At 41.4% G+C, this 23,422-nt stretch overlaps 1 protein-coding gene across 3 annotated transcripts in view; it reads left to right on the top strand.

Annotated features, from left to right (window-relative positions):
* The first annotated feature begins 14,527 nt into the window (after positions 1 to 14,527).
* LOC119140851 (homer protein homolog 1-like) overlaps positions 14,528 to 23,422 on the top strand; it is a 122,784-nt gene continuing 113,889 nt past the window's right edge. Inside the window, exon 1 of one of the 3 annotated variants that reach the window (XM_037372485.1) lies at positions 14,528 to 14,680. Coding sequence is in view for 2 of the 3 variants with exons in the window: in XM_037372484.1 (XP_037228381.1) it covers positions 15,765 to 15,769 (5 nt within the window). In the remaining variant the exon portion in view is untranslated. Of the gene's footprint in view, positions 14,681 to 14,743; positions 15,770 to 23,422 lie in introns of those variants that run through there. The other 2 variants (XM_037372484.1, XM_037372483.1) reach the window with 2 other exon arrangements.

Below are 23,422 nucleotides of genomic sequence, written 5' to 3'. Positions count from 1 at the left end.
ATAAAATAGTGCCATGGTGGAAATGTGAAAAAGTGTATGATTGTAATAATGCAGACTTAGTAATTCAAAGAATTCCTCCGTTGGCTGCTGCTTTGAAATATGGTTGTTTTTGTCGAGGTCTTAAGAATACTCTCAATTTAACCAGCGCCTTTACAGTCAGAAGAGGAACTTTGTTTAGTTGTAGAAAATCTTCTATTCGAAGTCCAGGACATTTAGTTTGGGCATTAAGTGATGGAACCTGGACAACACACCTACCATTAGACGGCAAGGTAAAACAAATCACATTGGGCATGCCAACCTTGTGTCCGATTTGGAAGAAATCACCATTTAAAGGATCTCTAGAGAATCTAGAATTAAAACGAATAAAGAGATCAGGGATAAATGATGATATTTGGAATGAACCATTTACAGGAGTGAAAACTGGTTGGGCACTGGAATCACTTTTAAATCCTATAGCTTCATATAGAAACAGAGCATGGCTCTATCAGTTAACTGGTCAAGTGGAAAAATTGGCAAATGTTACCAAGAAGGGGTTTAAGGAATTAAATATACAACTACAGGCAACTTCCAGAATGACTTTACAAAATAGAATGGCACTAGATATGCTCCTACTTAAAGAACATGGAGTGTGTGGATATCTTAAGGATAAACTGGACCACTGTTGTATCCACATTCCAAATGTCACTCAGGATGTGGAACATGACCTAGATCTATTAGGAAAAATTGAAAAAGAAACTGAAACAATTCAAAAGGATATGTCAGAAGATTGGCTTGGGAAAATTTTTAACAAATTGGGATGGAATTTGAGCTCTTGGATACAATCTATAATTAAGACTTTGTTTCTGTTACTAGTTGTCTTTTTGATGAGCATGCTGATATATGCATGTCTGAAGAAACAGTTTACCAATAGAATTGCAGTGAGTCGTATGATTATGAGAGAAGTACCAACTATTTCACCAAGACATGATCCATCACCCAAATATGTTGAAACAAAAGATATATGAATAAAGTGAAAGTATTGAAATAATGATTTTCAACACTTTCAAAGGGGGGAAATGTTACCGATTAGTTAATAAGTTAAAATCGATTGATTCTATTTGATTAATTAATTGATTTTATAAAATCATATAATAGAGTTAAAATGTAGAAGGCTAAGGAAAAAAAAATTATAGGAAACTTGCATCTACGCAATAAGAGACGTTATGGAATCTTTTGTACGTCTTGTACCAAGGCTAGAAGAAGGGCCTGGAACTATTGTAATAACTCTAGGGTTGGAAGGTTCCATTGTATTTAACCAGTCTTCTGTACGCAGAGGTGCATTGAAATGTCAGAATATGAGATTAATGGGAACTGGGGAGAGTCGACTGGAACAGCTTGTAGGTGCCTGCCAAGAAACTGTGAACTTTAGTAAAAGGTAATTCCGGCAGGGGGAGATCGCGACCACCGACTCATATACCACCTACCCAAATCGTACCCTAGACCCATTTCTAGACCTTTCTAAGCTTTGCTGCGCATAATCGGATATAGGAGGAGAGTATGTAAATGATTTACAGGAAATGTTATGATTATGTATGAATAATTAATGAATATGTATGAATAAGTTCTATATATGGAATCTGATTATGGGACCTGGTGTGCGTTGATCGTGAGAGGACTCGCTCACGCACCCGGCCGTCAATAAAGAAGTGTCTGCTTATCTACATCACATTGGTGTCAATAAGTTCTTCATTCCGAGATTTCGGTAACAAAAGCATTACTCAGGGCTCAGTATCTTTGAAAAATTCCTGTAGGAGTGTAGTGCCACAGAGCTGTGTAGGAGATATATGACCTGTTTCTGGTGGTAAGAAAGTGAGATGTTGGAAGCAGGTGCCAGAAAACCAGCATTCACTGGCAACAGAACAAAGTTAGAAATATTGAACTGTTGCAGATCCCACCACTTTTAATGAGAGAAATTATACAGATAAAACATAGGGAATGTCATTGAGGAGCAGAATCATTAATCACCTTCCTGAAAAGGCAAATTGTATCAGTAAAGATGTGAGAAATGGCAAAGAAAACAATTGTAAAATGTGAAATTTGTTTAAAAAATAATCCGTTAATGAAAAAAAAAAAAAAAGCACAGATGGAAACATTGAGATCAGGAATGGAAGCAGGAGATTATTGGCAAATAGATTTTTCAGAATTACCAAGACAAAATGGGTATCGATACATTCTGGTAGGGGTTGATACTTTTTCAGGATGGCCAGAAGCCTTTCCCTGTTGGACCAACCAAGCAAAAGAAGTTATTAAATGCTTGTTACAAGCAATCATTCAGAGATTTGGAGTACCTATTGGGATTTCATATGACAGAAGTCCAAATTTTATTGCAGAAGTAGTACAGAATATTAGTAAGGTGTTGGGAATTACTTGGTATTTACATACACCTTGGAGGCCGCAATCTAGTGGGAAGATAAAAAGAATGAATCAAGCATTGAAGAGGCAAATTAGTAAAATATGTCAAGAAACCAATTTAAAATGGCCTCAAGCTCTTCCATTGGCCCTTTTACAGATTTGGGTTCAACCAAAAGCATAGACATCAGTTAGTCCTTATGAGATATTATATGGAAAACCTTATGAATCTCCTGAACCAAATATAAACATGCATTTAAAAGGGAATCAAGATGTATATAACTATCTGCTTTCTCTAGGAAAAACTCTAACTACACTTCGGAGTGTGATTGTGTGGAACAGACCACTGTATTTAGAAAACCCAGTACACGATTTTCAACTGGGAGATTATATTTATGTAAAGACCTGGACTTCTGAACCTCTCCAGGAATGTTGGAAAGGACCTTTCCAGGTGTTGCTAACTACATTCACCGCCATCAAAATTGCTGAGTTGGATGCGTGGATACATTATACTAGAGTGAAGAAAGCTCCGCCAGCATGGATGATTGTTAAAAGGGATGCTGAAACTTCAAAAATTGACCCTGAAATATGTCTAATTTTGGATATCAATTTGTAATGTTTGTGGAATTAATACATATTCTGGAATTATTGTTAGTGGGAGCCTGGTTTGAGACAAAAAAAAATGAAGTGTCAAAAGGATATGGAGATGCCGATCTTAGGTAGAGAAAAATTAGAAGTAAAAGACAAAAAGAAACAGAACAATTAATATATCTCCCAAGGAAAACTCAGGAAGAAAATTTAATGTTAGGATTAATCAAGGAGTTTGCTAATTTGAAAAATGTGTCATAGATTACAGCTTGTTTACCAATACCAAGGGCAGTGGGTGAGCAAATTCCATGGGTAAATTTTAACTACGAATCTGACTAAATTAAAATATAAAAATGGGACAATGACTTAGAAACAGAAACCTAGAGAGACTTAGGAATTACAAAAGGTTAAAGTTGGGGAAGAATCACCAATATATTCAACCGTTTGGGAATATAAAGGACAATTTGTAACAAAACCCAGATTATATGAAGGTTTAAGAAATAATAAGGGATGGTGTTATTACCCTAAGATTGTTACAACCAACACCAATATATGGATTACAGAGACAAAATATAAAAAGAATAACCAAACTCTATAAAGAAGAAAATAATTTGGGATTCGGTTTGGTATATGTGGATATCTAAAAGACAGAGTGGACCACTGCTGTATACATATCCCAAATGTGACTCAATATGATTTAAACTTATTGGAGAAAATAAAAACTGATACCCAAAAACTTCAACAAAACATACAAGAAAATTGGATAGATAAAATTTTCAGTGGACTGGGATGGAATTTGAGTTCATAGATTAAATCACTGATTAACACTGCATTAGTTTTGTTAATCTTTTTGACAACTTTTCTGATTTATTATTGTCTAAAGAAACAAATAAACAGCAACACTGCCTTTAATTGGATGCTAATCCAAGCAGTAACCAGACAACAAGATGAAAAATAAGCGATTCTAAGGCTCCCACTAACACATGATAAGTGAAAATAAATTGATAGATAAATTTTAGAAATAGGGATGAAAGTCTTGAAATGATTTTCAAAACTTTCAAAGGGGGGAAATGTTGCAGATTATCTTAAGATTTTACCAAATCTTTCTATATTTTGTTTTTATGTAAGTTAGTTATAAGAGCATTTTGATTTTATGGAGTTAACCTCTGTGTTAGAATTATTTTAGCACTTATTAACCAATGACGTATGAATTGCTGTACTGCTTGTTATCTGAGACTGTTACTTGAAATCCCTATGCTATAGTCCATAATACCCTTAGTCTTTATTCTCTAGACCATAACCAGAGCACCTGGGTTCTATTGTGTATAGGATGAGTTATTGGACAGCTTGGCAAGGCTGATATCCAGCCTTCTAACTTCGCAACAAAACTTACTTTTAAGGTGTCCTGAACTGAACTACCTTCATTATAATACTAAAAATCACACCCACAGGTCAAGAAGACCCTTGCCCAGGTGAAGACCCTTCCTCTGTACAAGCATAGTAACAGTAAATGATGACACAGCAAATATTACAATTATATGCAAACTTCTAACCAACCATTGTAACTGGGAGCATACGATCTTGTAATTTAGTGTATAAATGTAATGGCAAAATCTACACAGGTGTGCTTGATTTGTGGAGATTCCACCAAGCACCCAGCACTGCAATAAAGGAGTGCCTGCTTCTTAATACTACATTGGTGTTAAGAGGTTTGATTCCCGATTTTGGTGACAGAACCATAAGGCATCTCAGGGAATTATGTCATACATTTGCTTTGAAAAGCAAATCCAGTCCTAGTTTCAGAGCACCACATTTAGTTGAATATAAGGCAACACTTACATTTCTTCATCTATTCTGGGAGAAAAAATGGTGAATTTTGTTGCGACGGAGGGAAGACACAGTCGCTCAATATGAGTGATCAGCAGACTTCGTTTATTGTCCCTTACAGTCACCTTTTATGCCTTCTTATAATTAGCTCATACATATTACAAAAGTTAAGCTCATTATTGGTTAGTTGCCTAAATACCAAGCCCGCCCCTTGTTTCTCTTCTGTAGTTATCTGTTCCCACCTGCAACATTCTTTTCCCACCAAAATCTTCCTGTTACTGTGTAACAAGAACAGCCAAAGACAGTTATTTTTGCTTTACTTCAGATAAGCTGAGAGCGATGTGCATTTTTGTCCAGCCAGCTGGACTATGTCTATGTGACCCTTTTCAGCTAGTCAGTTATCCACAATTCCCCCGTTTTTATTTTGGGCGACATAGGCTTGGTTGACCATTTTCAATAACAGCATTTTAACACAGGAAAATACACAGCCAACTTATAAAATCTCAGTTCAGAAGTATAATTCCTGAAATACTTGAAAAATAAAGTTAGCTTGAAGCTTTGATTTAGATGCTCTTTCTGTTCCAGTGATATAAAAAGTTTAAAAAATTCAAAGGTAATTTTAAAGTTCTGAACATGGACTAATGCAAGCTCAAAACCCAAAAAGAAACCAAACTGATGTTTGACTAGGAATATTTGCAAATATTTTAGTGGAAAATCCCTGACCATTAACAATTTTCTGTCCAAATAACAACTGCCCTTATGCAACCAACCAATCCATACATTTTCTGAAGAATACCTCATTGATATCAAAGAATTAACAAAGGGAAAAAATTAGTTCTAAGCTATATACATTCATAAGTGTTTTTTTCAATAGTTACATACAGATTTACACACTAAGCCATAATGGCTTGTAGGTGATACACACAAGAAGAGTACGTTGCTTATCTGTCTGAATGTCTATGCTAAATTTGACAACTATGCCACAAGCCAAGCCTACATGGGTGCTGTATGTTATGCACGTTCCTTAACAAACAGAAGTATAATAGGTAAATTCCCAAGATCTAGTCCCCAACCTAATTATAATATTTTGTAGCCAATTAAGGAAAATAACACAAATGTGCATACCTACATGTGCACACACCTTTTAGTTCAGAACCAATCTGTGATAAAAGGCCTTAGCCTTATGGCATCATCGAATCTTAACGAGTACAGTAATTAAAAATGCAGTCTTACTGTAAGTGCGATCTATGCTGACATTCCCTCAAATGCTACACGTGAGAATTTCTCGCTCAACTGCCTCAAGTTAAAATAGTAGTATTTGTTAATATGTATTAAAAAATCATTAATTCTCTACAATAGCAGTTGACTTCCATAACACTATGTAAGCAAAAGAGGCCTAAGATGGGTTTTCTGAATACTAACAATTTATTTTAGACTGTCTAAACTCAGGTCTTGAAAGATTTCACTCTGCCAGACGTAGAAACACTGTTGCACTCCAGTTGTGATATCCCTTTTCCCAAGTTGTCACATGCACATCTTGCTCAAGCAACATTATTGTTAAAGTTTCTCTCTGCTACATAAAAGCATATTGCACTTGTAGATATAAAAGACAGCACTCTTACTTAGATTATTACCTTATTACCTCATAACTCTTAGTATACCTTGTATCTCTGATTTCATCACTTCAAAAATTCACCAGAAGCAGATAAAACCACAGCATCAGACTAAACTACACCTTAACTGCTGATTCAAATAAAGGCATTCTCTTCCACATATGCCTAATGCTTACAAATAGTGTTGGCTGGTTTTGATCAAGAAACTATTATTACAATAACGATCAAAAATAATAATCCCGTTTGCAAAATGCCTTTAAGCCAGCCTCCTAGTCCCAACCAATTTCCACATTCAGAATACAGCATAAATACAGAATACAGAATAAATTATCTCCATCAAGGCAAAAAGGCTTCTCTTTAAGCACAGAGATGTTTGCTAGTTCAAGGCAGAAACCCATTTCTTGTAGGGGACATCTGAAGCACTTTTTTTGGTGGGTTTGTACTCAATTCCGTATTTTTCCTTCAGAAGCTTAAGCTGTTCCTCTTGTTTCAGGAGTGTTTCCAACTCTGATTTGTCGAATAGGTCCGTATTTCCCAAAAATATCATACATTTCCTCCGCTGTGATTTCATACGGCAGGTTCCGAATATAAAGGATCCGATTGACCTCTGGGGGCAGCCAGATGTCAGCTCGCTTGGCCGCTTGCATCGCCATGGCGCCGATCGGAGCGGGGGGGGGTGGAGGGGGGGGTGCAGCCTCGGAGAGAAACCGCGGCCGGGAAGGGGCCTGCCGGGCCGCGCCGCCGCTCGCCGCTGCCGCGGGGGTCCCGGATGCTATCCCATACGCTAATAACCCGAGTAATTCCTTTTTACAATCTATGTCCTGAACGCTCCGCTTTTCTAAAAAGCATATGAGCGAATCATACGTTGCTTGTCTCTCCACACCTTCGTCAGCGCTGTTGCAGCCTTTGCGAGACTTCGGCGACGCGTGGCCGGCGGGACCCTCTGTAGGTGCTCCCGGGCGCGGGGACTGTGCCCTTCCGCCTCCTGCGCTGCTTTCAGGACCGGTACCCGAATCTCCGTCGAACCGTGGCTCGCAGGTTCAGCCCTCTCTAGGGTCCCTGTTCGGGCGCCATTTGTCGCGACGGAGGGAAGACACAGTCGCTCAATATGAGTGATCAGCAGACTTCGTTTATTGTACCTTACAGTCACCTTTTATGCCTTCTTATAATTAGCTCGTACATATTACAAAAGTTAAGCTCATTATTGGTTAGTTGCCTAAATACCAAGCCCGCCCCTTGTTTCTCTTCTGTAGTTATCTGTTCCCACCTGCAACATTCTTTTCCCACCAAAATCTTCCTGTTACTGTGTAACAAGAACAGCCAAAGACAGTTATTTTTGCTTTACTTCAGATAAGCTGAGAGCAATGTGCATTTTTGTCCAGCCAGCTGGACTATGTCTATGTGACCCTTTTCAGCTAGTCCGTTATCCACAAATTTAAATTCCTCCAGAATCCTTCCAGAACCACCTGATGGGACAGCGAAGATTTTTCTAGACTGATGAAAATTCAGACAAAAACCTTGGGCTCAGGGAAAACAATGCCATTCACTCTTTTCCTCTCCTTCATAAATTAAACACAGATACTGCAAGGGAAAATGGTGAAGTGCTCCCACTCACTGAAAGAAGCATATGTGTGTGTAGGGATATTTGAGATTAGACAGGAGAAAGGATGGCAAGGAAAAATCATAGAAGAGTAGAAGGAAGGAAGAGACACAGAATAGCAGCAATGTATGAGACCCGAGGAAAGTGTGAGGTGGTGGCTCCCTCTTCTACAAAGGGAATAAAACCCCTTATTTTCTTTAGGAATTTTGAAACCTACACTCATCTGGTATTAAACAAAATGGCAGCTGATGTAAAGGAGCAGCAATACTACTGATACAAAGATCAGCAGCATCCAAACCCCCTTGCTTTCTAACCTCACCAAAGTGGGAAGCTAGGTGCAGCTGGGTAAGGAGTCTGATATAATAAAACTCAATAACAGCAGACTGTTATTAAGTAAGGTATTCCTTATTGCAGCACTGGGGTAGCACTGGGGATAGCTCCTCCATAAGTGCTCCAACAATCTGACAAACTTTCAGAGGCTATACACCATAAAGTTATACATATTCACAAGATTTCTGAGAACTTATTTACATATACATGACATTTCCTGGGACTCATTAACATATGCAAACGCCTGGTCCACATGCACAGTCATCTTCCCTGGTGGTCTTTGGGTGGTTGTCTGGGTCTTCAGATGAAGGCTTGTAGTCTTCTTCGCTGTGCCCACTGATTGACCTTCTGGGCAAACTCAGTTCTGGGATCAGTAGACCATATCCTAAGAGGCTATTGTTGCCACCCTCTTGTAACTTTCTTATCATTATGGTCCTGTGTATCAGTTTCTCAAGACCCAGTTGTCTACCCTGAGATTATCTGAGTGCCCCCTTATCTTACCCCCATCCCTTATTTTACAGCCATCCAAAGCCTCCTTTGTTCAACTAAGTATCTAAGGTACTCACAACATCTTCCTTGGTTTCAGGGTCTTAACCCTTTCACTACTCCAGCCCAGAGACTTGGAGGAAGTGGTGTCTGCAGGTTGCAAGCTGCTGGAGGAAGAATGTCTCCATTCTTCCAGCTACCTTCACCTCTCCCATATGGAGACAGTGATGGCTGCCATCTGAATCCTGTGATTACTTTTCAGTCATTGTTTCTTTTACACCCAATACTTATTTTAGAAGGATATTCTTGAAGCTACCAGCTCCTTGAAGAGCAACAACCTTTGGAGTGCCAGGAAAAAATATTTATAACAAGATTATACCCATTTAGTATTTTGCCCTTTAATAGCTCTTTTTGCTCCCCTGCTTGTTTTAGCCTCACTCAAAATATTTGGAGAACATAATAGTATGTTGTATCAGATTTTAGTTTGATAAACCAAACAAGCCAATTTTTATTTTTCTATTATCAAATAAGAGTTCTGAGGTTCCTTAAACATCCTTAGAGTTTCTATTTGGTTTTGGTGCAGCTAGAATTCCTTTTATTGAATGTGCTGACTAGACCTGAACAAGGAACTGAAGTTCAAATCTTTTCAGTGCTTTATCTAGAGAAATGGGATTTCCCTGTCTCTCTCACAAGCATGTCTGTCTTTTCCATAGAAATGGTAGCTCATAACCAATGTGCGATCGACCAATACAGATCTGGTTTTGCATGAAGAAAGCAGAGGTACCATGGAAGGCTAGTCAAAATGCAGACTCTTGTGGTTCTTCTTGCTTTTCCAGCTCTGTTCTGCTGTTCAAGGATTTTGGCCAGGCCAATGGCTATGCCAGTACTCAGCAGGCTTGAAATTCAGATGGCACAGCCATCTGTTTCTGTCATCTACAGGTTTCCTACCAGGAGGTTCAACCCAATATTCCTTTCAGAGGTATTGATACTGCTGCCAAATTTATAGGTGTTGCCCCAGCTGGTTGGCCATTCAAGGCAAAGATGTCAGAGCAGGGTTTGGCAGCTCGATTATTGTCTATGAATATATATGCCAGGAACACGCTGCTTCAGAGCAGTAAACAAGTCTTTCTCCTGTACCAACCTGTGCTTTGCCCCGCCTGAAACCATCCATCTCTTGTTTGATGGTGGCATTGCTTGGTATCTTACAATGTTACAGCCATTGACCTGCTCATAGTTTCCATCGGGCAACATGATCTACAGCTCAAGACTGCCTCCATCAGAGTGCTTCAGACAAAGAAAAGCGTTCTAAAACAGCATGGGAAAAAAACCCCAATGCAACCAATTTAGAGCTGAGCCTCTTGTCATCACTATTAAATTTCTTCATGTGCCCTTGTTTCAGCTGGGATAGAGTTAATTTTTGTCTTAGTGGTTGGTTCAGTGCTGTGTTTTGGATTTGGTGAGAGAACAATGTTGATAGGACACTGATGGTTTTAGTTGTTGCTGGGTGATGTTTATACTAAATCAAGGACTTCTCAGTTTCTTGGGCCCTGCTAGCCAGAGGGCTGGAGGGGCACAGAAAATTGGGAGGGGACACAGCCAGGACAGGTGACCTGAACTAGCTAAAGAGATATTCCATACCATATGATGTCATGCTGAGTATATAAACTGCGGGGAAGGAGGAGGAGGGAGGAACATTTGGAGTTATGGTGTTTGTCTTCCCGAGTAACCGTTACGTGTGATGGAGCCCTGCTTTCCTGGGGATGGCTGAACACCTGTCTGCCCATGGGAAGTGGTGAATGAATTCCTTGCTTTGCTTGCATGCGTGGCTTCTGCTTTACCTATTAAATTGTTCTTATCTCAACCCTCGAGTTTTACATTCTTTTCTGATTCTCCTCCCCATCCCTCTGGGTGAGGGGGGAGCGGGCAAGCAGGTTAAATCACAACACCATGTTATATTACTTCAGTCTTTAAGATGAGGTGGTTGCGTGTTGTTTCTCCTGTTAATGTCTATCATTTAATCTCCTAGCTTGCTTTCTTTTTATCTGTGTGCATAATTCAGCCTTGGCTGATGGATGTCACCGTGGTTTTGCATCTTATATTAATTCAGAGAATGGCAAGACAGAGAAGTGATTTCAGTAAGCTTGGGAAGCATAAACAAAGGCTTTATCCACAAGACAAATAATGTTAATTCAACCAAATCAACCTGGAAACTGATCAAAATTGTAAAAGGGTATAATTGAGACAAAGCTTAAGGCTTAGTGAAAGGCTCAGTCAGACCTGGAGGAACAGTAACAATAAATATGGAAGGGAAGTTATTAATTATGTGGAGCTGCTGCACTTAACTGTAATAATCAATTAACATTGTTTAAATTAAGAAGAAAAAAAGATTAGCCATAAGAGTTAAAGTGATGCTTTCTTCATCCCTACAGCTCTGTTCCCCCACCTGGGATATTATCTGTCCCAGTACTCATTTTATTATAGAGGAGCATGAAATATACAGGGCATTTCACAAGTCAATAAAGACATTCTTGGTATCCCACACAGGGTTGTTCTGGAGATAGCACTTTTTCTTTGCCCCTGAATCTGTTCACACCTCTGATTCTCAGCTGAACATGCAATTCTTCCCCCAAGGGCTCAGTGTGTGTTTGGTTTCTTTTATCTTCAGTCTCAGGGAGTTCTGGTTTTGCACCCATGCGGTGAGAAAACATCATACTTTGTGCAACCCAAATATGTGAACGAGGTGAAAGGCAGAGACAGATGGAGCCACCTCTGTGATAACTGAATGAAATACTTTGGACATAATACTAAAGCACTTGCATTAGTGTGTGAGCTTGAGCCGAAAAAACTGATGCAACAGAGTTATTCATATGTTGATTTAGAGCATTAGTTTCTTCGCTCTTAACCTGCTGTTCCTGCATGCAAAACATCATGTGGGACTTTTAAAAACTAATTAATCTAGGCTGCTAACTACTTGACATCAAGGAATATATTTATAATCTGTGTTGTTTACACTTGTCTAAACTGTTATTTTTTATCATAGTCTCTCTCACTCTTATACAGAAGAACTGTTACGCATCTTTATCTTACCCCAAACAAGACTGGGGACTACCACAAACAGTTTCACTATTAGAAGCTTGTACATCTAATTTGATTTTAGTGGAACATACATAGAACTTCACATGATTCAGAGTCTGCATGTGAAACCTCAACCAAAAAATGACAATGGTAGTCCAGAAAAGTAATGCAGCTTTATCATAATGCCCTGGTTTCAGCTGGGATAGCATTACTTTTCTTCTTAGTAGCTAGTACAGTGCTGGGTTTTGGTTATGATGTGAGAACAACCTTGATATGACACTGATGTTTTTAGTTGTTGCTGGGTGATGTTTATACTAAGTCAAGGACTTTTCAGTTCCTTGGGCCCTGCCAGTGAAAGGGCTGGAGGGGCTCAGAAAATTGGGAGGAGACACAGCCAGGACAGGTGACCCAAGCTAGCCAAAGAGATATTCCATACCATATGATGTCATGCTGAGTATATAAACTGGGGGAAGAAGGAAGGGGGGAAAACATATGGAATTTGTCTTCCCAAGTAACCATTACATGTGATAGAGCCCTGCTTCCCTGGGGATAGCTGAACACCTACCTGCCTATGGGAAGTGGTGAATGATTTTTTTTTGCTTTGTTTGCATGGCTTTTGCTTTACTTGAGTTGCTCTTATCTCAACCCTTGTGTTTTACATGCCTTTCCAATTCTCCTTCCCATCCCTCTGGGTGAGGCCGAGTAAACAAGCAGCTATATGGTGCTTGGTTGCTGGCTGAAGTTAAACCATGACACAACCATGCATGTTCCAAGCATTGCCCACAACAAACCTTAGACTGTTACCACAGTCTAAAGTTTTTGTAGCCTTTACTTTAGGTTATGAAGGAGTATATGAGAAATAGCATCTCAGCACTATCAAAACTAGCTAGCTACAACAAGACTCTTACCATCACATACCAGTTTAACTTCAATAAGTAGCTCTCACACCTTACCCCAGCACAGCCACCAATCCCCCATGAGGTTTCAAAAGTTTATTTACTGTCCATGCTGTTTCTTCATGCTCTTCAGACCAGTCCACCCTGCTTCTTGCCTCTGCTATATCCAGATTCTTCTACCTCCAGGCTCCTCTTCCAGCCAGCTTCTCCTCATTCAGGCCCTCACCTATGTCTAGAGCACATGCTCTCCTTCCTCCCTCTGCTTCTTCCACATCAGTCTTCATCAGATCCTTCCCTTACATACCCCTTAGAGCTATTTCACTACTTAGCAGGAACCAGCCACAGCTGCACATTATCCACATCAGCCAACCCACTGCCCCTGAAGCAAGCCCACAGCTGTATGTTATCAATGTTAATTAACCTACCTTCATTCCTCTACAAAATGGGAAACTGAGGAAGCTGTTGTTTTCTTTCTTTCTTGTAAGGCAATCTGCCTTGCTGCTACTGGTAGGAATGTTTCATGCTAGGTTTTTTATGCTTGTTTTTGTTTGGAGAAGGTTTCCCTTGCTATTTAATTTGTTATCATCTTCATTTTTCCTATAGCTGATTACTTTTATAGGTCAAAATGTTGAAGCAAGGGTCTGTAAAACACATGCATATATGAATTAAAATAACTTTTGAAAATATTTGTTCTTACTCTGGAGAACACATTGTTAGGTAAATCCTTTTGCTGTCTTTCATTCCAGTCTCTTCCTGGGATACACTTGGTTTCAAGTAGTAGTAATCTTATGAGAGGACAAACCTTTTGTTAAAGCAAAAGTTGTGAGCATACCGTTGTTGTTTTTGTCATGTTTTACAGTGACATAACATCTGTTAGTGAAACTTTGAGTTTCCATTTTTATGTGGGGATTGACATCTAGTATCTCCCTCTCACACTCATTATAGTTTAATATGCCTCTGGTGGCTACAACTTCACTTAAGCAGGAAAACACTATGAAAATATTGGTAGTGGTCCTAGAAGTAGCTAGGATGCATGTTCCACCTTTGGTATCCCAATGCCATTGACATTGTCTAGGAGCAGTTACACCTAATATTTATAAATTCAGGAAAACTCAGAGAATTAATGGAAATGTTTGCTGAACCTAAGATGAGGTAGGTGCCCAGCAAGGTAGCAGATAGTGCTGGAGCTTGGGCTACTGTTGAATTAGAAGCAGCAACACATGCTGTTTGCATGGTGCCATTGAAGGACTGAGCCAAAAACAGTAGGATCTGGTAAGCTCATGGTGCTGGCAGTTTCTTTGCAATACTATTAGCATGGATGTGCTGGAATCTACTTTTGTATTTTTTCAATTTTAGAATGCCTGCTGTGTTTCTTTCCTTTTTAGCCAGTAACGCTGTCGGCTTTGAAGTGTTTGCAAAGCAGGGGGATGCAGGCATGTGTTTTGGACACGGGACCAGCTGTCTTTGGAGACAGACACCCTGCCGTTCCCACGGCCAGGGCAGAGGGCTAGAAAGTTGCCGCAGCCACCTTCCGTGGTGGGCTCCGCGCAATCTTCACCCGTAGTTCTCGGGTCCAGGACCTTACATCCAGTTTTCCCTGCCGAGCCGCAAGGCGCACCATTGTTTCCGCGGCACCCGGGGCGGGCGCGGCTGCGCGCGCGCGCAGTGTTGCTGTGGAGACGGCGCCGCAGGGGACGGGGGCGGGAGGAGGCGATAGGGTCGCCGCCAGCGCCCCGGAGAGGCGCATGGAGGCAGCCGCGCCGCGGCGGGCCCAGAACCCTCCCCCCGCCACTATTCCCTATTATAGAAGCGCTTCCGGCAGCGTGGACCACTCTGACATCATCCCCCGCACCCCGGTGACGTCAGCGCCGTGAGCGGTACGTGACGTCGATGCGTAGGAGAGCGTGGTGACAAGTGCTATTTAAAGCTCCTCGGGTGAAGGATGGAGGTAGACTGAGCAGGTGCCATTGCGAGTAGTAGCTTGTGGCTGTGTGCATGGTGGGACTATAGGGCCCTTCCTTGCTCTTCCCTTCCCAGGAGTGGGACGGAGGTGTGGGTTACAGGCTTGGCGGTTGCGCCAGCTCACCGCGAGGGGACAGGCGAGTGGAGGCGTAAGACGGTAGATGCGAGCGGGCAGAGGCAGCATCTCGAGGCCGCTGAAGTAGTCGGGCACTGCCTGACACGGAGCTCGCTTGCTCCTTTCGTTCCACCAGTGGGGCTGAGCCCGCGGCCCCGCCGCAGAGGAGCGCGGGCTCAGCAGCCTCTCCCGCTGACAGTGACCGACCCGCCGCGCCCCAGGACGATGCCCGCTTGCTCGCCGCAGAAAAGGGCGTGACGGCAAGAAGCGGACCCGCCGCTGCGGGAAGGAGGAGCGGCGCTCCGCATCTCTGCAGCCGGGGGTGGGCAGATCGGGGGAGCGCGGCGCCCCGGTGCCCGCGGGGAACGCGCGGCCGCCGCACGCCGGGAGTCCGATGCCGGTGCCGCGGCTCACTCTGCCTCCTTGGGAGAATGCATTGGTGCCCGCCACGCTGCTGGCGGGGGTGCTAGGGGAATCGGCGGCGTGGAGCCTTACGCGCACCGCCTGCCCCATCCCGCTCCGCCTCTGAGTCGCACGGAGCTTTCGGCGGCTGCTCACCTGGCGAGAAGCGCCGCAGCCGCCGCTAGCACCTCGCGGAGAAGGCGAGCGTCTCCCCGTCCGCCCGTAGGAGGGGACCCGTCTGTCCCCGGAGCTGCCGCCCGCTCGAGGGCTGGGGGTGCCGCCTGGGGGCTCCTGGCGGAGACGGCGGCCATGGGAGCCCGGCCCGCGTGGGGCGCTCCCTAGTGTGTGGGCGGCCCCGCTCGGCCAGGCAGCTGCGAGCCGGCGGCGCGGCGAGCCCAGCCCAGCGAACTGCTGCCGCCAGGGGGCTGCGGAGTTGCCGTTGCGGTGAGGAGCGCCCCGGGGACGTGGCACCGCCGGCCGTCATGGGGTAAGGATGTCGCGGGGGCCGTCGGGTCGGTGGGATGAAAGCGGCTGCCCGCGCGGGCTGTTGCTGCTCAGGCGGGCGCTGCTGAATGCGCGCGGAGGGGAGTGATTTTACTGGCTGGGTGCGTAAGGAGCAGAAATCCTGCTGCCATCGGTGCTGTGCATCAACCTGATGAAAGAAAAGGGGGACGCACCGTGATGTGTAGATATTTGCCTCCGCTGTAGCCACATCGGATCGCTGGAAGAGCCGCCTTGGCTTCCAGATCCCCACCGTGAGGATCCTCTCCCTGGTCAGTCCTGAAAACGACTGCTTTAAGCTCGGTGTGGCAAGGTGAAACTTAAAGAGCAGCGAAGGCTCATTTTAACTCTTCCGGAGTCTTCAGAGGATTAAAAAAAAAACTAGGTGTGAATTTCCCAATATAGTGAAGAAGTCTCTAGAGAAATCTGCTTTACAGCAGATCCCCTAAGTGAATTGGGATATCCACTTGAGTCTTTAAGGAAATTAGAAGGAATAAAATCTTTAAAATGAACCTGATCACATCTAATTGAGTAGCTATAAAAATGATATAGATACCTGTGAAAACTTTCCACAGTTGTATTCTTAGTAATTTGTATAGTGAGATGAAAAAATAAACCTTGTGCTTGCCTGATAACCTTTGAATAGAAAGGAAACTCATTCATGTTCAAAAGCGACAGAAAACCCAGTATGATTTGGCTAGCTGCAAGGTGGAGGCAGACTTTTAATGCATTAACAAGATGCTGTTTTTCTACGACTTTATAACAGTTCAGAGTATAAAAGTTATAACTCATGTCCTTTGTACTTTGGTCATGCAAGAATTTGAATGTGAAATATGGAACTTAAAAGCGTCTCTTTCCTCAAGCTGTTAATGACACTTGGAATTCTCCAATTTATTAACTTCTTTGTATGTAGGGTGATAACAGCTGCATCTGGCTCTGTCCTAGTCACTAGGGCTCACTGTACAAGATGTAGGAAGGAATGTCGTCTTAGGCTAGCTTTTATTTTCCTGTTGTTTTCCCTTTCATTTGAAAAAAATAATAATAATCCTAAACAGAATAAACCTGAGCTTGCAGCTGTCTACGTACTCAAGAAAGTGATAATGTGTTTCAAAAACCTGGCAAAAGGCTAAATGATGTTATAGTGGTTTTGGGATATATTAAAACTTCTAAGCAGACACAGAATTATGTAGCTTTAAAAATTCAAATAATGGAAATAATCTCATTTATTTTAAATCAATATTGTGTTTGTAGATGTCAGTTAAGTATATTGTATTCCAAATACAGATGACTGAAGAGGAGTACATTTTGTATTTTCTCTAGAATTAAATTGAGCACTTCTGAAAACAAAAACTTGACTTGCAAAACCAAAAATCCTTAATTTCTCAATTTCATAAATTCCGGTACTGCTAGTGTTTTAGCATGGTAGCTTCTTAATGAACAGTGCAAATTCATATCTGTAGAGGGAGCAGAAATAATCCTAAATACTGAAGGACTATAAAAATCATTTGGAGAAAGGGTATAAAGTTGGTGTCATGACTCTTAAGTAGTATCTTGGCATGTTAATGTCAAGAAGACAAAACTTGCAGTTTTGAAGACTCTTTAGACAGTACACGCTGGGGTATTACAATATAGCATTCCTTTGTAAGCTGTCTTTTAACAAGATGGTCAAAACCAGCAATGTAGGCATGTGTTACTGATAAGCTCTCAGCTCTCTGAGTGAATGAGCGCATCTAAGCCAGGGCCAGCAACAACTCTGTGGATCTGTGGTTAAGTATCAGACATTTGCTAATGTTCAGAGCAGAGGTCTTGTTTCAGTAGCTATTTTGTATTAGCATCTAAATGCAATTGCCCATGGATTTCAGACTATTTCTAGACCAAGATGTACTGGACTGTTAACATCGCAGTTATAAAAATAGTCTTCTGATGCTCTACTAAGGTCTTAAAATTGAGCATTCTAGAAGCCAGTTGCAAAATGTTTGATAATACATTTACCTGACCACAATAGGGTCAGTGTACTGTATTCAATATTTAATGGGTACTGCTATCTTACATAAGCTTGTACAGTGAGCTTGTAGTACCTGGCTGGTGGAGAGTTTACCGATCCCAATGGTCAGAACACAGAAAACTTGGGATGGGGGAGAGAAATCAGCTTACCAAACCAGCAGTAGCTTAGTCTCATTTTTTATAGTGAAGAATTTGCTGTTCTACCAGTGTAGTTCAGCCTGCTTGGCTCATTGAATACCATCAGGCAAGCCAGGTAATTATGCACTGTGTGTGCGGTGAATACCAAGCTGTGGGTAACTGGTCTCTGAAGCTGTGCTGCTATTAAATTTGTTTTCAGAAACTTCAGAATGGTCTATAGGGTCCAGTAGTTTAGGAACCACTCTTCTTAGTACTGTATCCTATGTGTCTGTGGGTATCCCTCATATCACAGGAGAAGATAAACAAATCAAGCCCTGGGGATTGTATAGGCCAGGCACTCTAGCATAGGATGTCCACTCTTGATTGTCTACCTGCCAGTCTCTTTCCCTCTCTCCTAGTTCTTCATCCCTGTTGCATAAAGACAAGTTCCTATCACTGTTGAGTGATATACCTTTTTTTTTTTTTTTTTTTTTTTTTTGGTGTGGGGGGGCCTTTCTGTTGGATTGACCACACTGAATATAGTGTTCTTCAATAGGAAAACATTGATTTTCGTGTAAATATGACATCAGTATGTTCTGTCCCAGTTCATAACTTCAGTCTCTCTTGTATTGCCAGTATTGAGAAATGCAAAATTTGTCAGTATTGTGCAATTTGTTGTCTTTGAGCAGAGTTTGGATTATATTAAAAATCCTTAAATAGATATTAAGTAAACATACTCAGGATGTGTATTGATAGCCCAGGTTATTGTATGCATTGACCAGGTAAGTTTTGTGCTGAAAGCTGCAAACAGTCACCTTATTTTACTGGTCGTTGGTACTGCTTTTACTTTCTAGCAGGAGGATTAGAGGTTAGTATTTGTGGACTATGATGCATTGCTCAGTCTGGAATGAATACATTTCATGCAAGAAGCAGTATGGAAACTGCACAGTCATGAGTTCTGGTAAGATTGAGAATTTGGTGTCCTGTTAAACTTAATCTCTTGAATTAATTCCTGTTTTTTTTAATGAGTACTCTCTCTGTAACTACTTTATGTTCTGTGCTGTGGACAAGTATCCAAATCCATCATACTAGCTTTTCCCTTCACTCTTTACCTTGTAATTCCTCATCGTTCAGCAAAGCTTCTGTAAGATGTGCTAGTATGTTATCTTCATAAAGATGGTTATGATATGTGTCAATTTGAGATGTCAGATTTAGAATACTAGGGTTCTTAAGTTGGCTAGAGAATATTGTGGAAGATGAGTATTTCAGGATGTGTTTATTAGCATTGTAGTTACCTAAATAAGTATTTAAAATTAATTTTTGGCTGTTACTGATTGATCCACTCTGATCTCTTACCCTTGTTGAAGGTTAGTTAAATGCGTTTCTTTAAATCATTCAGGATGCGGAGTCCCATTTTGAAGAGATGATACTGTAGCTGTAGGGGAATTAACAAATCATGCTAATTCTAAACTCTAGGATGTAATAACTTTTACAAAGCCATTCTGAAGCTTTAAAAACTAAAAAATGTGAAAATCTATACTGTTTGAGCATATGGGATAGACAAATCTTTCTGTGGAAGTTGGCTTGCTACCTATTGACTTGCTTTTTTCAGGTGTTTCCAAACCAGTGTCTTGTCCTTAAACTTTTCAGTTTTCTCTCCCTAGCTGGGTAATAAGACATTAGCACTATAAAGTTGTTAGGAGCCAGAAGTATTGTTAACCGTTGAATTTGACCTGACTCAGGTTCTTTAACTTGTCTTTTTCCCTGCCCATGAGGCTTAATGATAGCTCTCCCAAAACTTTATCTTAGCAACGGTTCTATCAGCTGTGCTCATCTGACACAGAAATATTGCAGATAATAGAGCAGAAGGTACAGCTTCTTGGCAGTAGTTTAGTGTTACTGCAATTCCTGGTCATGTTGCTATCTCAAGGGCAAAATGAAATGCTTCTTGTGGGGAAAGCAATGGCAGCCAAGTAGTTTATACTATTTTCTGAGCAGTGTGTAGAGTATAACAAAACCAGATCAACATTGCTTACACACTAAACTTGATTTTTCTGAAAAAAGTTAGTCAGGTATAAATACGTAGACAGATGTACTGTATGTAAATTAGCTTGAAATGGTTAATAAACTACTTTGTCAGGCAGCACTGCATGGAGATCTCTACTGTGCTTAAATTATATTGTCATAGTAGTGTTATGACCATGAAATTTAAACTGGCTATTCTGGCCTGGCAACACATATATGTGTGTCCTGAATGCCATAGGGGATGATTTCCATGCTGATCCAGTGAAGGTATTCATAATACCTTAAGGTTGCGACTGATCTTTTTTAGTATTTCCATGCATTATAAAGATTGTATAGACCAGCTCTCTGGGTGAAATACTAGTTCTGCTGAAAATAAACATTTCAGTTCTTCACATTAATCATGTTGAGATTATTTTTATTCTTAATGTCTCAAGGCAAACATCAGATGAATGTTTTCTATGTGTGTGTGCTTGTGATTTCTCCCTCCCAAATAGTGCTTACTCTACTGCAATTCCCATTATCTTTGCAGATGTCAAGCCAATACTTGAAGTATGCAGTCTCAAAGCCATGGAGTTTGCAATAGCTTCAAATACTGTAACAGGCCATCACTTCTCATCAGGGGAGGCAATGACACCTAACTGGCTTTAGAGCGTTTCTGCTTGCTAATTAATAAAAGTAATAAGTCAAATTCAGGTATCACTTTTATGGGAATTTTGTTGGAAAACATTTATTTTTTATGATTTTCTTTTAAGACTGTAATTTGATTTAAAGCTCTTAGCTGATCACTCTAAATCACAGCTTTCCAGTCTGCAGAGTTTTTTCTCTCACATATTCTCACTCCTCTCTTCCAGTTGCTGTTGTGCAGCAGTTTTTTCCCCTTCTTAAATGTGTTATCCCAGAGGCGCTACCACTATCGCTGATTGGCTCAGCTTTGACCAGTGTCAAGTCCACCTTGGAGCTGGCTGGTGCTGGCTCTGAAATGGGGGAGGCTTCTGGCATCTTCTCACAGAACCCACCCCTGTAGTCCCCCTTGCTACCAAAACCTTGCCACATAAACTCAATACAACATTTCACAGACTTCAGTTTTCTGAGAATAAAAGAGCCAGGTCAAAAAATCTTTATTAGAGTGCTTGTTGAGAGAGTAAGGGATCAAGTCCTAATAGTCACAGGGGAGTCTGTTGGATCAGATGTTCTGCATCAAAAGCCAGGAAGTTTTCAGGTGGAAGTTTGCTTTTGTTAGACACTGGAGGTCCAACTGTGACTTAGAATTTGGTTTTAGACAAATTTTTATTACTTCTGCTATTAGTACAAATACTTAAAAAACAAAACAAAAACCACTTGGTGAAGAAAAGGAGAAGGGGTTGTCAGCATCACCAACTCCCTATTAAATTAACAGTATGGGATGGTGTGATATGCTGTTTCTTTAGGATGATACAAAATAATGCAGGTATAAAATTGGATGAATAGGAAGTTCTCTGTCACATTCCCATTGGAATGGGTACTGTGGTATTTGTTACATCTTTATTCTTTTTGTGTGGATAACTGACTAGCTGAAAAGGGTCACATAGACATAGTCCAGCTGGCTGGACAAAAATGCACATCGCTCTCAGCTTATCTGAAGTAAAGCAAAAATACACTATCCTTGGCTGTTCTTGTTACACAATAACAGGAAGATCGTGGTGGGAAAAAGAATGGTACAGGTGGGAACAGATAACTACAGAAGAGAAACTAGGGGCGGGCTTGGTATTTAGGCAACTAACCAATAATGAGCTTAACTTTTGTAATATGTATGAGCTAATTATAAGAAGGCATAAAAGGTGACTGTAAGGTACAATAAACGAAGTCTGCTGCTCACTCATATTGAGTGACTGTGTCTTCCCTCCGTCGCGACAAATGGCGCCCGAACAGGGACCCTAGAGAGGGCTGAACCTGCGAGCCACGGTTCGACGGAGATTCGGGTACCGGTGCTGAAAGCAGCGCAGGAGGCGGAAGGGCACAGTCCCCGCGCCCGGGAGCACCTACAGAGGGTCCCGCCGGCCACGTGTCGCCGAAGTCTCGCAAAGGCTGCAACAGCGCTGACGAAGGTATGGAGAGACAAGCGACGTACGATTCGCTCATATGCTTTTTAGAAAAGCGGAGCGTTCGGGACATAGATTGTAAAAAGGAATTACTCGGGTTATTAGCGTATGGGATAGCATCCGGGTCCCCGCGGCAGCGGCGAGCGGCGGCGCAGCCCGGCAGGCCCCTTCCCGGCCGCGGTTTCTCTTCAAGGCGGCACCATCCCCCCCCCTCCGATCGGCGCCATGGCGATGCAAGCGGCCAAGCGAGCTGACATCCGGCTGCCCCCAGAGGTCAATCGGATCCTCTATATTCGAAACCTGCCGTATAAAATCACAGCGGAGGAAATGTATGATATGTTTGGGAAATACGGACCTATTCGACAACTCAGAGTTGGAAACACTCCTGAAACAAGAGGAACAGCTTAAGCTTCTCAAGGAAAAATACAGGATTCATTACAAACCCACCAAAAAAAAGTGCTTCAGATGTCCCCTACAAGAAATGGGTTTCTGCCTTGAACTAGCAAACATCTCTGTGCTTAAAGAGAAGCCTTTTTGCCTTGATGGAGATAATTTATGCTGTATTCTGTATTTATGCTGTATTCTGAATGTGGAAATTGGTTGGGATTAGGAGGCTGGCTTAAAGGCATTTTGCAAACGGGATTATTATTTTTGATCATTATTGTAATAATAGTTTTTTGATCAAAACCAGCCAAAATTATTTGTAAGCATTAGGCATATCTGGAAGAGAATGCCTTTATTTGAATCAGCAGTTAAGGTGTAGTTTAGTCTGAGGCTGTGGTTTTATCTGCTTCTGGTGAATTTTTGAAGTGATGAAATCAGAGATACAAGGTATACTAAGAGTTATGAGGTAATAAGGTAATAATCTAAGTAAGGGTGCTGTCTTTTATATCTACAAGTGCAATATGCTTTTATGTAGCAGAGAGAAACTTTAACAATAATGTTGCTTGAGCGAGATGTGCATGTGACAACTTGGGAAAAGGGATATCACAACTGGAGTGCAACAGTGTTTCTACGTCTGGCAGAGTGAAATCTTTCAAGCCCTGAGTTTAGACAGTCTAAAATAAATTGTTAGTATTCAGAAAACCCATCTTAAGCCTCTTTTGCTTACAAAGTGTTATGGAAGTCAACTGCTATTGTAGAGAATTAATGATTTTTAATACATATTAACAAATACTACTATTTTAACTTGAGGCAGTTGAGCGAGAAATACTCACGTGTAGCATTTGAGGGAATGTCAGCATAAATCGCACTTACATTAAGACTGCATTTTTAATTACTGTACTCGTTAAGATTCGATGATGCCATAAGGCTAAGGCCTTTTATCACAGATCGGTTCTGAACTAAAAGGTGTGTGCACATGTAGGTATGCACATTTGTGTTATTTTCCTTAATTGGCTACAAAATAATATAAT

The sequence above is a fragment of the Falco rusticolus genome, chromosome W (genome assembly GCF_015220075.1).
Source record: "Falco rusticolus isolate bFalRus1 chromosome W, bFalRus1.pri, whole genome shotgun sequence".
Lineage (NCBI taxonomy): Eukaryota > Metazoa > Chordata > Aves > Falconiformes > Falconidae > Falco > Falco rusticolus.
Note: the sequence above shows the minus strand (reverse complement) of the source record. Positions and strands in the feature narration are given on the sequence as shown.